The 16,702-nt window shown below is 39.2% G+C and overlaps 1 protein-coding gene across 1 annotated transcript in view; it reads right to left on the reverse strand.

Moving 5' to 3' along the window:
- Nucleotides 1-16,386, reverse strand: part of RNF17 (ring finger protein 17) — a 42,206-nt gene extending 25,820 nt beyond the window's left edge. Inside the window, exons 1-10 of the mRNA XM_035326794.1 lie at nt 16,273-16,386; nt 15,224-15,279; nt 13,773-13,872; nt 12,940-13,017; nt 9,145-9,221; nt 8,437-8,511; nt 7,288-7,556; nt 3,262-3,333; nt 1,449-1,610; nt 148-337 (exon numbers count right to left, since the gene is read on the reverse strand). Of these exons, the coding sequence (XP_035182685.1) occupies nt 148-337; nt 1,449-1,610; nt 3,262-3,333; nt 7,288-7,556; nt 8,437-8,511; nt 9,145-9,221; nt 12,940-13,017; nt 13,773-13,872; nt 15,224-15,279; nt 16,273-16,386 (1,193 nt within the window). The remainder of the gene's footprint in view (nt 1-147; nt 338-1,448; nt 1,611-3,261; nt 3,334-7,287; nt 7,557-8,436; nt 8,512-9,144; nt 9,222-12,939; nt 13,018-13,772; nt 13,873-15,223; nt 15,280-16,272) is intronic.
- Nucleotides 16,387-16,702: the final 316 nt, after the last annotated feature.

A 16,702-nucleotide genomic window follows, 5' to 3' on the forward strand; every position in this document is an offset into this window, starting at 1 on the left:
CTTACAAATACTGGTGTCACTTGTGTATCTGATTATCAGCCTGTATGAAGCGTACTTGCTGACTAAGGATTTGTTTCTTAACAGAGAACCTCTTAAATATCAACACTAAAAGGACAACTGCAGAGGAACAACTCTTTGTGAGCATACCCTGAGAAAACTAAAGCTTCTGAACTCCCCAAATCAATCAGGAACACTTCCATCACTGCCACATCACAAACTTTGTATCTTACTGGATCAGGAGACTTCTGCTTTTTTTTACTTTTTACAGGGAGTAGTTTAGTGATAGTTCCACGGCACCACATTCCGGTTTCCTTACTCTTAATAAAAATTCGAACACCTACATGGAAGCAAACAAAAAGCCTAGATTAAGAATTAGTAGGTATTTTGCACTGTATTATAGTTCTGCCTAACATTCCATTCTCGTCCATCTTCCACACAGGGAGTAAGATCGGTGCAGCTAAAACAAAGACACAAAAACATTAATAATCTCATCTTGATACCTGCCAGAAGTTCTCTCCTCATTCGTTTACACGAGTTCTGTGCATCTAGGAGACAGTTGGCTTGTATTGAGAAATCCTTTCTGGTAGGCCTTCTATACCTTTTACTGAAATGCCATGAAAGTCTAATCGAGTTACAAATAGTTTTGTCCAAGTCACATAAAAAAAACTGTGTGAGCAAAGTCTACCCCCTAACATCAAAACATTCAAAACATGCCTATTTCACAAGGTCCCTACTTCTGCATAACATACCCAAGCTCAATTTTCATCCCCAAATTTTAGAAGAAAAACACTATAATAAAACCACTTAATACTTTCCAAGGTAATTTTTGATTCTGCTCCATATTCAGGATTGTAACATACTTTTTATCACTTTTCTGAACACCATCTAGAAATGAGTAACATTGTCAACATGTAAACCAGAACATTTTTTAATTACTTAGCCACATCTTAATTGTTTTGTCTTTCATTTTATTTGCAGAATGGTTTCTATCCAGTCAACTGTATACAGTTTCTATCCAGTGAACTGTATACAAAACCATCTATCCACCAGAAGTGGCACGCTGTGTAAGAGAAGGCAAATTTACTGAAGTAATGAAAGAACAAGTCTGTTCATTACAATCAGGATTCTAAAAAAGACCTTAACAGCTAACAGGCATCACCTAACATTGGAAGACATCAACATGTACAGCCAGGTGTTCCTGCTGTTTGTTTATACCCTGAATTTGCTAGGGTCAAGAAGTGAAGAAACTTGTTTCTGTGTTTCCTTACTTTTCAAAATTACTTTACAAAACAACCGTAATTGTAGATTCCAGAATACAAGGAAATACTTTCCTCACTAAAGGAATGGTAAAGGAAAAAAAGATACAGGGAAAGAAGATGTTACTAAAGAAGACACAGTACAGGATGATATTTTAAGCTAGCTCACGCATTTAGAAATGACTGATTTACCTAGTTCCAAAACATCTGAAGGCAAGAGATAGGAACTTTTACTACAACAGAAGTTGTTCAGTTTCTCCTCCAAAAAAACACCTTCTTTCTTCTGCGAGTATCGACGAATATAGAAGTGGCACGGATTTACAACATGGCTTACAAACACTAGTTCTGTTGAACCTGAGCAAGACAAAAAACACTTATCAAGCACTCCAAGTGACTCCAGCAGACACTGTTAGACATGGGATTAGTTAAGTTGCAATCATGGCAACACATCTCATTACCTCAAACAGCTTTCAATATGAACGTCTGCTCACACTTGTTTCAACTGAGTTACACATTTGCCTCCTAAGTCCACTCTTTTTAATGAGCAAAAACTAACCTCCCTTGAGCCACCCTGCTAAACTGAAGGCTGTCTTGTTTCTTCTGAAGTGGCCTCCTGAACTTACAGAAGTAATTCAGAGCTTTTATTCCCTCTATTTAACAGAGGGATAAAAGGCTTCTAGAAAGTAAGCTGGAAAGCCTAGTTATACCTACTTCTGAGAACAGAAATCCTAAGTGCTTTTGTACAGCAATTCAGTGTTACTGCATGAGTCTCTAGCTTGTCCTAAATAGACTAGGAAAAAGATGTATTATGTTACTTTGCTAGATCACTGATAAAGCTTTGAATTGTGCTTTCCATAACCCATAAAGCTCTCAAACCCTTATTTTAGCGTATTACTAATAAAACTGATCATAGCAAACAATTCTATGGTAATTTCAACTCTGGGATCTGATTATCATAGTGTATTCGTGACAGAGGCCCAAACTCATGAGCCTGCAAAGGCTCAGATATAACTGACATCTACTTGGTGTTTTTCCACATAAATGGTTTGTGGTGCAACGAAGTGGCAGCGAACTCTACAGTTTAACTTCACTATGGGCGTAAGAGTTTCTGATGATTTCACAGAAGTTATGAACATAAAATACTTGTATTCCCTACTACTGTGCCAAGTCTCTTACAAAGTAGCCAGTGAATGTACAAGTTACTTGAGAGTTACTTGATGGGACAGGAGTGTATTTTATGATTTTGAGGTTAAAAGAAACACATAAAAATGCAGTTTCCTCTACAGCTTCTTCCTCTATCAACAAGCTTCTTGTTTTTCTTCCCCAATACTGCTATCCCTACTCATTCTTTTTCCCTACTCAATGAACAAAGCACTACACAAACTGTACCTACAGAATTTGTGAATGAAGTAACTTACAGATACAAAACAGTACTTTGAGGAAGTATCTGTTCACTAAGAATTTAGAATGCTGAAAGTACACTGGGAGAGAACAAGACAACAGTCCAAAATTCAGTATATAAATTGGTCCCATTGTTCACAGAATGCACTAATACCACCACATCAAGCGGTGGTATTAGTGCCAGGTGCTGAGACACTGCCAATACTGAGTTTCTGAGAGTTGCTTGGGACTTAGTGTATTACATCTTCCAATTAAGTCATTCCAGAACAACTGTCAAAAGTTGGTATAGTCTTTACATTGGCAAGGAGAGCTGATCAGGGAGCATTTCTGCCGAGTAAAGCTGCTGGTGCTAGTAACATCAGCAGTATAAGCACTTCCCAGGCTAATTTGAACTGGAAGGAATTCACAAGCCTCAAGACTGCTCCTCCATGTGAACAAGTATGAGTTAACTAGCCAAGATATGAATCTTTCTAGCACATTCCTGATCTCAATTAGAAAGCTAAATAATGTGTCCAACTCTCCAGGTGATTCCAGTGCTTTGTGCCAGTGCTTAGAGGATGGGTTCCTTCTATTAAACCATTTACCAGACAGGAAAATCACTAACCAGCTTTGTGTTCAGAATGTGTTTTCTTCTTGGAAAGTTTCTTCCTCTGTTCATTGTGTTCTGGGGGAAGCTCTGTTTATTGTTTTAGGAGAAAAGTTTAATTGATTAGCTGATTATTTATACATATGCAGTAAAGCAGCAAGCACAATACAGAGATTATGCATGTTGTAGTAACGTACTGCAGAGTGATAAAAACTTCTAACACTTGTATCCATCATGCTACTTACTACACAGTATTGGTTTGCATCACATGCTAATCAGTCAAGTTCTGCTGGGGACTTCGGGGTTATACATGGCTGGGTATACGAGCTGAAGGACACCAGCTCATTGCAAGGACAGCCCAGCCATGCACGTAAGGGCTTTACTACTGGGATGGCAAAAAATTAGACTTGAGGGGAAAACAAGGATAATGCTAGCATTCCTGCCCCTCTAACTTATCCTTGAAACCCCTCCCCAAGTCTGTTATCAGAGTAACTATTACTTAACTGACTCCAGGGATGCTTGGATTAATAGGTAAAAGAGCTCCTTGCCAAGTATTACTGTGAATAACTCAGTAGGTATGAATTAGTTAGTTACTGGTCAGTTCACTGTACCCACACATCTGAAAAGGCTGGGGCACTTCATGAACATGAATGAGTATTTACCCTTTTAATTCCCTACTTTGTGTCCTAGGCCCTCTCTGGGGTTAGCATGGACCAGCTGTGATTTTTTCTGACACTTTCTTTTTGTGTGTAACCGTTCTCATACCTGGTGTGACTGAAATAGATGTAGAAGCTATGTCTAAATGGGCAGCCCACCCACTAAATCCAGTGTCATCCGGTGTTACAAACCTATCAAGACAACTGAAGACTCATATCACACTGCTCCTTGAAGGAAATTTGTTCTGACAACTTTGTGAAGTCCACTGCGATTACTGAATATGCTATTTTAGACAGCTGGGCCAAGATCTGGAATTTACCCGACCTTGAACACGCCATTGGCTACCACAAATACTCCTACATATCATCCCCACCTTCTCCAAGAATCAGCCACAGAATATTAAACCCAGGGATTTTCTAAGCATGTTTGTGGAGTTGCAAGAGAAAGAACATGCTGAAGTTAACCACGTTAATTACAGATGAATCCCAGAACACAGAGGAAACAAGAACTCATGACCGAATGGCCATCTGCACTCTCCACTGTGAGAGTGCATCTGGCTGTTACATGATGTATGAGCTTTTCTGCCCTTGCAGTATTGACACTATCTGTATTTACTCCACAAAAATGGAGATGAACATGCCTATGTCCTCTTGGAAGACTCCAACAGCATCCATTTACACCAAAGCAGGCATCCTCTCAACCACTTAAGTGCTTTGGCAGTTCTCATGTTTGAGAATCAACAATGGTATACGGTGCTCATACAGATGTGCACAGAGCTCCAGGAATAACACCTTTCCCAGTTATAAGCAGCTGGAAAGATGACTGATGTTACCTAACTTGTCTCCTCTCAGTAGCCACATGTCACTGCTGGTAGCAGTTTCTCACCATTTTTTTTAATATTACAGCCTTTCGATGTTTACATGGCCTTTAAATGAACTTACCGTGTACCTTACCCTTTAGAGTATGTGCATGAATAGGTAAAGATTTCCTTGCAAGCTGAAGCAATTTGTCTTATCTCAACTGCTTGCAGAAGAAACCTTAAAACTGAGCTCAAGGAGAAGCCTGTCACTCCTGTGTGACATGTGACAGAAGTGCCCCAGGAATGCATATATTTGGAAGGAATCCTCTGGGCATACTCTACTCTGAAGTATAAAAAGCTGCATTTATCTACAGCCCCTCATTTGGTGCCTTATCTGAAAGCCTTCATCTACCACCTCATCTGCCCTTGCAACGGTATCATTTGACCAACTACAGGTAGATGGCACATGCTAAAATCCTTAGTGCTGATTGACAGGAGCATCTGTGATTCCTGGCAACCTGAATTTATCCTGAATTCAAGGCAGTGCAAAGCAAGCTTCATGATTTATTGTTTCAGAGAGCGCAGATCCTGCTAACACAGACAGCAAATGCTTTATTCTTAATAGAAAGATACTAGGATCTGAAAACACTAATATTCTCTTATGAACATGGGAGGAATTAACAATTAACACTGAACAAGAACATAAAGGAGACCTCCATTATCCCAACTTCTGTCACATTCTTTCAGCTTCGCTAAGATTATTCCTATGGACAGAGAAGTTGCCATAAGCTCAGACTGGGTGATTATTTAAGTCCAGGTCCTATAGAAAGACTACATCTTCCACTAGCCAAGCACATACAGAATACTTTTGAAGAAATATTAACATCTGTTATACTAAACTACTGAACAGCTCAGAAAAGCTTTAGGAGGATCACATCCAGCCCCAACTATAAAACTTAACTGGCTTAGCTAGAATAGCCCCTAGGAACAAAACCTTCACTGCTCTTACAAAAGAGAACAAGATTGTTTTGTCAATGAGAATAACACAACATCCCTATCGTGAGATAGAAAGCAATCACATCTACCCGTATGGTTCTTTTCCAGTCCATGAAAAGGCATTCAGCAATCAATAGACTGATCCACTACAAACACTATTGATTTTCATGAAGATCTGCCATCCGAATAGTGGTTTTCCACTTGTGATGTTTTCTGCTCAACTGAATTATGAGGTCAAATGAAATATGACTCAATACTATCAAACTACAGTCCATTTTTCCATAAGCACTACCTAAGATTAGCACTCCCGAAGATCATTTGGAATCCTAATCCTGACCCTATCCTAACAGCCTGCAGACTCTCAGTCCCTGAATTAGTACAAACTTAATTGCTACTAAATGTGACAAATCTATACCATCAAGTTTTTTTTTTTTTCCCCCTAACAGAACTTCAGGCCCCTCCCTCTTTAACTGCAAACCACTTGAAAATGCCCTCTGGCTACCCAACCAGATCTGAACCCACTTAAGTTTCATTTAGTACCACAACAGCAGGTGTGCCAAAGGATTAAGATCCATCACCAGGTAGAAATGAAGCCTTTCTATCTCGTTCCAGGCAGTAATCTGATGCGACTTTTTTCCTCACAAAAACATCTGTGAGGACTGCTGTTCACCCAAGATCTTGGAAGAGTTTATTTCCTCAGACTTCAGTGAGTAAGATGTAAAGTACAAGTTCCCTGGGTTACTCATTTCAGAAGAGGTATGGCAGGAGCTTTCTAGTACTCTGGTACCTCAGCTCTTTCCAAAGACAGCCATTGTTGGTTCTAAAGTTGCTTCATCCACTTCAATAAAAGTGTAAACTTGGTGCAAAAAAAGAGCTTCCCTACAACTCTTGATATTTGTACCTGCTCTAGTGAGAATAGTAACATCTCTGCTCACAGCTGCACTAGTCCCTGTCAACCCCCCATAGTCATTTTTTCCCCCCTATGATTTAAGGGTCATTTCCAAGTCATTCCTAATACCTTCTGCCCTGCCACTAAGCACCTCCTGGACTCCAGCTTGGAGGACTTTACAGGACTCATTCCAGTATGCCACTGACTCAGTACTGCAGGATCCAAAACTAGGCACAGCACACTGGATTCAGTCTTGTTGAGCACCTACCAGAGAGGCAGTTATCACTGCCTGGACCTGTTAGCTATACTCTCTGCTAACACAGTCCTGGGAAAACCTAAGAAGCCGAAGAAGTTAACTGCTGTTGCCAGTTAAGGTTTGACAATGCCTTCAGAAGATTCAGAAGCCCAGCAAACTGCCAGAACAGCACCTTCCAGGAGCAAATGACAAACTGAGAGGTATTAATGATTAAGGGACTTAAAGAACCACCCAGGCAAACAGAAAGTTATGTTTTTTGTGTGAAGAAGTTTGTGAGCAAGTTTTCCTGAAGGCAAGATGAACGGAGTTGAAGAGGTACTACAGTAGTTCAATAGAAGATACAGTCATCACTGAACAGCATACACTAAGCTAACTACAAGCACAATTGATAAGTAACATTGTGCTTGCCATCTAAACATCGTAAGCATCAGGTATTTAGAAACTTACTTTCCAGGTTTTCCAGGCCATCTTCAAATATTTCTTCTATGATGACATCTGGGCTGGACAGGCATTTAGGTAGAGTAGGAATGTTCTGATGAAATACCACAGCAAGAGACTCTTGTACTTGCACATTTTTCACTGCTTTGTGAACAGCAGGTTTATTCGCCCTTTCTCTGCAAGGTGGTGGAGTCATATTGTCTACAGAGAGCTGAGTATCACAGCTTGACATTTCTTTTTTGTCACCAAGGCTAAAAACATTCTGTCCATTATCTTCACTGTATTTGGGAAAAGGTTTATTTTGAGACACATTAATCCAGTCTGTTTTCAAAGAAGCACACAAGTCAAATCAGAGGTTTTATTAGGAAAATCATTATGTTCTGAAAACGCCTCATAAAGGCTGGTTGAAATAAAACCGTATTATGTAGTTTTTCGATACCAAGACAGCAGAACAGGATTTCTGAAACCTAGAAAGAATTGGCACAGAACCAGTACATGTTCTTGGGCACAGCTGAGCACACAGATGAGTTGTCCCTGCTTAAATGATCAGACAGCACAGGTGTAAGTACAAAGTATTTGAAAAACATGTGATAGACACTCGTGTTAAAAAACAGAAGACATGCTAGATGTCTTACTACTGACAGTTACAGTCAGTGAATCTTTTTGACATAACCAGTGCTGACGGGAAGAGCCTTCACAACAACTCCATTCCACTTTTCAAGTTTTTGCTTAAGACAACAGGAAAGAAATAACAAATAGTATGAAAGCAATTTAACTTTAGAAGTTAGTTTTTTCTTGTTCATCTGGTGTCACTTGTTTTGGCATACATGCTCAATATTCAGATCACGAAGCCAGAGTACTACAGACTTCAGTATTTTTTGTTGATCTGAGATTTACGTTTTCATGAAGTGATAAACATTTCTATTACTGATCAATGCCAAAGCTGAAAAAACAGCATGAAAACTAGGGAATATAGTTGAGTGAAAAGTAAAACTGAAATTGATTAACTGGAATGCTGACACAAGCATTTAACAAAACTGTTTTGGTTCTTTACACATAAACTAGTTAAGCATGAACTTTTTAAAAATTTAGTTCCAGTAAGTATTCAGCTATTAAGAAAAGCCGAATTACTGCACCTATCCCTCTTAAAATACTTACTATCCTGATGCTCCCCATTCGATCTTCCCCAGATTCTTTAAAAGAGATGTGACCTCATCAGCATTCAGGAGCAATCTCGAGAGAAGAAACATTACAAATACCTCTATCACTGATGGTTTGATATAGATGTTTCCCAGCACAAAATTCACATTTGATGTGGAGGAGTAAAATAAGAGAGCTACTCTAACTTCACTCTTCCACTTCTATGAATGCATTATTTGGCTGCTCATTTATTTTCATTCACACTTAGAGAAACTCTCCTGCCTCTTGCTCTACTTCTCATGCAGAGTGTTCCTACATTACTTATTGAGTTTCCACATCTATACAACCTATCACCATTTTTCTTAGATACTGGTGTCTTTGTTGAATGTAAGCAAGTTTTATTTTAAAAATACTTAAACCAGTGTTTTCCCCACTTTCTAGTTGGGAGCATGTTTAGAAGTTGCACAAGTCTATCAGAAATATATTTAATGCATGTATTTGTTTACATATAGCAGCAAGTGTTATGTGCTTTCTCCTGATGCCTCAGATGAATGCAATCATGCCCTTTCAGCAGTATGTTTGTACACACTTGAACTAGCGGTTTCAGAACTTGTAAGCCAAGCAGCTTGATTAATGCCACTTAACTGTTAACCAGACAGCTTTTGTAATTAAAATAACCAGTGCACCCATTCATCTGCCAGTGTACCTCCCACTCCCGTCTATTACCTTGGAGATGCTTTTTCCTTCAAACTATTCACTCTAGAGAGCTCAGCATCAACTGGCAACTTCAAATCATGAATAACCTGAAATTAAGGAGTGCAGTCTTAGTCTGCAATATACAGAAATAATTATGCAGGTGTCTATTAAGAGTCTGAATATAACATCTTTAATTCTACTGAAGAGTAGACTCATTAACACCCAATTGCCAACTGTTAGTCTTACATGGCCAGTTATCTCTCCCAGCACTGCTAAGGCTTTAATAGTTTGGGATTTTGTAGCTGTAGCATGTGACTAGAAGCAGAAGTTGTAATTTCCTTTTACATGAACAGCCACTGGGAAGGTAAATTCTAAACAAAGAGGTGGGCCTAAGGAAGGACAGTGGTGGGTGCCAGCCTCCAGAATTCACACTGAGTGAACAAATGCATGAAGTACAGAGTAATTGGAATTTTTTCCTGGGTCAGATGAGAGAGACCAAGTTTCTGCACATGGAAAGCACAAATGATTGCAGGAAATGTGAGTTTAAAAAAAATCAAACTGCAGGCAAAAATGCCTGGTGAATAATTATTATTTTTCTTCACACAGGGACTACCAAGACTCCAAACAGCAAGGTGACAGACTTAGAATGACAGAGGAACAATTCTATACACACCTCATTTTAAGTACTAGAACATGGAACAAGCTGTCACAACATATGCAAACACACAAAGTATGAATGTAAACACAACACAGTAAAAACCCTTAACCTTTAAATGCCCAGGTTTTTAAACTTTTCCTCCAAGCACCTTCTCTTCTGTTGAAGGAGACAGAAAACCTCACTGGCTGGAGCTTTGGTCTGATACAGTACAGCAGGTATTGTGTTCCTAGAAGCCAATGCTGTGACAGGGAAGAAACACGGAAGTAAAAGACCTGGACCAGGAGATCATACTGAACTCTGGCATAGTTCATTCAGTGTGAAGGCTGGAGAATTTTACAATGGAGAAGACTCGAGTCTGAAATCTTGAGAACACTGCCTCTTCACTGAACAGTACTTGCTTAGTTTCCTGTCATCCCCCTCCATTCGCCATTGAGGATAGCAAGCTCTTTGAGACCAGGCCCGATTTTTTTTGTTTCAAGTGAGTCACAAAACTGATTTGTGACCAAGGCCAAATTTAGACTGGCAGCACACGTGCAGAGGTGGGCTGGTGGAGTACATTACTATAAAAATTTCAATATTCAAGTTAAACTAAGAAACAGATCATGAAAACTTTCAATACAAATATTTATTTATTCTTCACAAAAATTTCACAGTAACTACCTGAGCCAGATCACAGTAGGTTCTTAGAGAAGGTGTAATTTTTAGTTCCCTTGCTATACTAATGGCACCAATCAAGCCTTCTTCCTTCTCTTCAATTAATTGCTTAGCTTTTGCAATATCAGCACTGTAGTTGTTGATGCTCTTCACTAATTCTGCACACAGTTTCCTTTTCCTGCATTGAAAACATTACTTTTCAGAATTTAGTAAGCACTTGGCAGTGCAGATTCTAACTTTGACTGCAGCTTATACCACAATGCATCCCGAAGAAGAAATACCGTTATCCTCACAATGAGGAAGCAGGCAGCACAGAAACCTAGCATAAAAAACAGGGGAAGCAAAACAGTCTGAGTTCTCAGCCACAAGCCCTTTTCTTTGAAGAAATGTTGTTTAAAAACCTATGTCCACTGAAGCTTACAGATTCCTCCATACAAATCCAGCTGATAAACACAGAATGAGTTTATACAGACCCACAAGGATCATCAAAACCAACTCCTAAAAAAAGGATAAACTGAACAGCTGGATTAAAAAGATCAGATGCCCAGTGCAGAGGCTCTTCTGTACTACTAAGCTTCGCAACAGACGTGCACTGCTGTAAGTATATAGCATGTATAAAAATCTGAAGACAGATGTTCTTTAAAAGAACATTTTCATCATTTTTATTAACTTGAATATTTGCAGAAAGCCTATTTTCTTCAATTTATTCTCATTAAACTGATCATTCCCCTAATGGCAGTAACACCCCCTCCCCCAAGCTACTTCAGGAAAAAAGTAATGCTACCGAGTTTTTTCTTTTAAGCAGAAGCTGAACACACTACTGTTTTTCAACCAAACTAGCTTCAAGAACTATATACCACTATGAAAGAACAGAAGTACCACATAAAAATTAGATACAGGTATTATCATGTGCTGTCATGAGAAATTCTGAGATGTTACTCTTCTATCTGAGTAACTTGCCCATTGCCCCCATCACACAGCTGAGATTACCTTGACAGGACAGAAGTTACAAGCTCTTCAAATTTTCTATCTGCAGTTTCTGCAGCTTTATCTCCTTCCTGCTTCACTTTCAGTTCCAAGCATTTCAGAATCTATTCCATTCAGTACAAACGTGTTTATTCATGATTCTTTTTTAAACTCAGAACAAAATAGAACAGAATCAATGAATAGCCAAACAGCAGTGAACACTCCAGCATGAGGAATTAACACTAAGCTGCACTGTGATTGGTACAAAGGATCATTACACAAATACAGTGGAAGAATAGCTATAGATCATTAACTTTGTTTTCTTTAGCTTACAGTCAGCTTGCACTGCCTGAATTTTCATGCCCACTGAAGTTTTTAGATACAACAGGCAAAAAACAGAAACAGGAACACAAGTTCTGACTGAGTACCAGGCAGCACTTCTGTGCTGGGCGGATGACGGAGCCCTGGCACAGGCTGCCCAGAGAGGCTGTGGGGTCTCCTCCTTGGGGATCTCCAAAAGCCGCCTGGACATGGTCCTGGGCAGCCTGCTCTGGGTGTCCCTGCTTGGGCAGGGCTGGCACCACAGGCCTCCAGAGGTCCCTGCCAACCCCAGCCATCCTGTGATCCTGCAGTCTTGGGCCCACTGCCTCAGTTTCTGACATTCTAATACAGCACTGCACACAGGTAGTTAGCAAGCTAAGATTCTTACTGTTTAAACTGTGAGCACCTAGAAAAAAAAAGGAAGATTCTTCCTCCACCTAAGCATCAGCCTTCTGTTGCTATAGCTACATCTAATGGAGAGATTATGGGGAAAAAAAATCTCAGTAATACAACTGTTTTGGCAATACTCAGCCTTTGCTGAAAAGCTGTTAGAAGACCCCAGTTGTAAATGCATGAGTTAGAGCTGCTGAAATGCATGGTTTTTACAAGATGCTGTTAGTATCTGAAACAGGTACTTAACATAATTTTGCTTAACTGGCAGATCAGCCAGTGCAACAAGTTAGAGAGGGAATGGAAGACAGGTTTTAGTGACTCGCCATGCCACACAATGATTTTACTTTAAGCTTTTGGATCATTGAACATCTGTATGCCTGTTTATCTTAGAACACATAGAGAAAGTAAAGAAGCAGTAGATAGAAATGCAAGTTTTTCCATAGCACCTTTTCTTTTCTACCTTTAAGTCCAAGAAGAAGCAAAGGAAAACAAAAATTGGCTTAACTGCCAGAGCAAAAGCAAGTGTGAATTTCACCTTGATCTGAGGGAACACAAGGTCAGTACTCCAAGTTTTTCCAAGTTTTGCTTATATGTGGTTATGCCTAGTATACAGATTGACCTCGTAACTTCCAAGTCATGGACAGGCTCAGGTACTCCACACAGTCCACAGTTTAGTGCTGTGTATTCACAGAAATAGTCCAAACAGCACAAGAAGACGTATTTAAACATGCTCTTAGTGCCTTTAGCAATACATTTCTGTGAGTACTCGAGACAAAAAGCTTTCATCAAGGCTAGCATGTAACATTTCAGGATTTAAATGTATTTTCACCTACCTCATCTGCATCTTGTAAGTGGCTGAGATTACAAATACCTATCCGCAAAGCTTCATCAATGCCTTCCAGAGTTTTTTCCTAAGGAAATGAAAAGTTGACTGAATGGCTGTAACATAGGCTATACTCTCCATATATATTGCTCTCTATAGCAAATAGAACACAAGTATGTTCTTCCACCACTGGTATTATTAAAGCTGGTGTTAAGAGTACTGGTAAGAGCGCTGGCATTTTGCTGATCATCAGAACTTGAGGATGCCTCAAAGAGTCAAGGCTGGTGCTGGTGAAGTCTGTCCCTATTGGGAAACCTATTTCCACTGAATGTCTGTTAAGTTGCCTTTTGGCAAACATCTTCATTTCTAAAAGGTTCTCCTTCAGGAAGATCATGTTAGAAAAATCTAACAATGCTTTCAGAAACCCATTTGTCCAACATCACATTGCCTTGCTAAACCACTAGACTGCTTTAAGGATGAGCTGCAAGAGCCCTGCAGTTGTCTTCTATTTGAAAAGAAAGCCCCAAGTACTGCAAAGCCAAGCCTTTTTTTTTTAAAAAAAATAAATTCATGTGTATTTTTAAATTAAATTCAGCCAGCTGAACACATTAGCCTTCCTCAGCTATGACCTGACTGGGTGTCAACAGCATTCATTTTAAATAAAGTGAGTGAACTTTAGTCTAGTTATTTTGTTAACACCATAGCTGAACATCAAACCCAGGACAGGATGGAATAATAGCACTTAACTATTAAGGTTGTAAATTTGTGTTTTTAGAACTGTAGTATTAACTGTGCTTACAAAAACAGTAGGTGCCAATATAAAGAAATCCCACATTAACACACCGTGTCTGCTGATGCAGCTACACCTGGTTTACACTTCAGCCCACTATTTGAGGAAACCAGGCACTGAATGTTTTTCTCTTCTGTGGTGGAACTGGACGGCCTGCAAAACAGAACTTCAAGGAAAAACCTACTTATTTAAAATAAAAGTATCAACCCCCCCCAGATATTTTAATACATTAAGTCATTAAGCACATGTGCACAATGATTCATAAAACAGTTCCATTTGTGAGGTACTACACATACCTGTTTAAGTACCCTTCCTACCAGCATCACCTTAAAATCCAGCTATAGCATCTACTACTACTTTATCTTACAATTTTGGCAAGGCAGAACGAAAACTTGTAAGTTAGTAGCCATTTTCACCCTTGACAACAATAATATGTATGCCTATCAACATTCCAAGATTCACTTATTGTTGCCCATGTATTTTTCAGCTATCCCATCCAATATTCAGCTGTTTAAATTTTTCTAATACAAGGCAGATTATACCAAAACAATCTACAGGTGTCATAGGAAGGCCCTTAAATTCTGTTGCCTCGTCACACAACCCAGCTTTCCTGTGAAGTATATGTAGTGGTCAACAGCTGTTAAAAACCTTCACAAGAACAGCCTACAAAAAACAACCTAACTGCAGTCAGGAAGCAGCCTTGTTTCTTCTACAATCCATTTCTTGATAACTGTGAGAGGATTTGGCAAACGCTGCTGCACAGGCTGACACACATACATGAAATCTTACGTTTCATCTTACTTCAGTCAAGTTTTTTGATGCATCTTACCTGTACCTATCTCAGAAGATTCATTCCCATACATCCCTTACACTCATCTAACAAAACCCTAAGAATTACCTGGGCCTGTTCTGATTTATATGAAGATGACACTCCATGGCAAGAACAGTAAGGGAAACACACCCTGTTGAAGACTTCCTTCAAGTTCCCATAGCCTAGATAGCTAAGTAAATGTAACGTAAGTATGACAATACCAAAGAACTTTGCTGGCATTTGATCTTAATAGTTCTAGTAATTGGTTACCTAAGCAGAAGGTGCAATGGTGCCAGAAGGTGCTGGAGATGTACTTCAGTGAAGCAGCCCTTCCTACAATGGGGTGTTTCATCAGTTGTCTCCCCTGACCCCTTAGAGTTACACATACTGCATTTAAAGCCTTCAGTTCCAAGTATTTCAAGTCAAACCAAATGTGTTTCTTTCTCCCTTTCAAAAAACTATTACTTGTATTTAGATGTTAGAAACACAGGAGGCCCTCAATGCTTGCCTGATGCCCCCTATTAAGTTTTCAGCTGCACCAGGCAGCCATCCTGGGAACACCTTAATAAAGTTTAAGTCACATTAAGTCATATTAAAAAATCAACTGGAGAAGTGTTTTTGGAACTTCTTATTCAGTCAATTCCCACCCCAGTGTGGCATCTAACCACATTAAGATGTGTTATGAAGGTTTACCTTGCTAGATCTTCTGAGCTGCTACCACTCAATCCAAGTTTAACATCCATTTTGGTCTGAATTCAGAGAGGAAATTAAGAAGTTCAAATACAGAGTGAAATCAAACCAACACTGCAAACAGCCTACAAGCCTCTTCTCACTTTCAGCAAGCCACCCCTCACCCCACATATTCCAACAAGGCCAAGCTTCAAAACAAAATGTTGATTGAGCAACTAGTTGTCCAAGAGAACAGATTCCAAGCTGGAGTTTGTAGTCAATATATCCTTGCAGCAGTGTTTCTAGTAAATGGAATGGCAATTTCCTGTTTGCTCTTAGTACTTTTCCCCACTGTTACACAAAACTACTAAGTGCTTCCAGCACATTGCAACAGTGAACTCAATTTATTTTTCAGTCATTTCACTGAAATAATTTCAAAAAGTTTAATGACATAGCTTAATTACCTTGAGGATTTGTGTTTTGCAGTAGCAGCTAAATCTGAGTTTCACAATGGAAGTACCAGAATGCCTACACCCTACCTTTCAGATTACATTAAAAACACCTAAAAAATGCAGTTAGTTTGTCCAAAATGGCATTAGAATGTTGTAACACAAGAAGTATTCACAAGCAGAGCATTGTGTTTATGTTGAAACAGAGAAACATTTTTAAGGCACATGGTACTGTTCAAATGGGAATTGTTTTGTAAGAAATCTCTTTACTTGGGAACTGGCAGGGAGACTTTTTTAAACATACACTTGCACCAGTTCTTTTTTGCGCATTTATGTGCGGATGAAAAGCTAGAATGGAGTTGGCAGCAAGGGACAATAATTGTAAAACAAACTTTTCTAAAACCAGACTTTGGACAACAGGTGAGCACTTTACAGCAGTACTGCACTGCTGGAAATGCTACCAAAGACTTGGTAGCAGAGTACAAGTCTACAAAGGGCACACATTTCTCTGACAGGAGCCAGGCTTATGTTAGCCACTTCCAACAGAAGTGTAGAAGATCTTGTAATACCACTATTTCAGAGCATTGCAGTGATTTCAGAACAGAAAGCTTTACATCAACCTACTTCTGTAGAAGAGAAACCAGAAAAATCCATCTCTTCATCCTTCACCCCATCACAGACCTCTACAAAAGCAAGCACAGGTAAAACTTGACAGTGAGCATTAGAGCTGGAAGGCATCTTAACCAGTTAAACAGTAATATATGATCACTACAGTAGATTTCTACAAGGACATTAAATCAGCAGAAATTTGAACACTGACCTTTACGATGACATACTTCAAAAGCTCTAAGTCCAGATATATAGATATAAAAGTTTACAAAGAATTACAGAAACTTACCTATCTTTAACAATTTAGAGCATTATCTGCCTATCTGTTATACTGCTGCTACATAAGGGACAGGAAAACCACATGAAAGGGAAGGCAAAAAGGCAAAGAAAACATTCAAAATATGTAGCTGTAATACAGGAAAAATGCATTTCATAAAGCCTCTAT

The sequence above is a fragment of the Oxyura jamaicensis genome, chromosome 1 (assembly GCF_011077185.1).
Source record: "Oxyura jamaicensis isolate SHBP4307 breed ruddy duck chromosome 1, BPBGC_Ojam_1.0, whole genome shotgun sequence".
NCBI classification, from domain to species: domain Eukaryota; kingdom Metazoa; phylum Chordata; class Aves; order Anseriformes; family Anatidae; genus Oxyura; species Oxyura jamaicensis.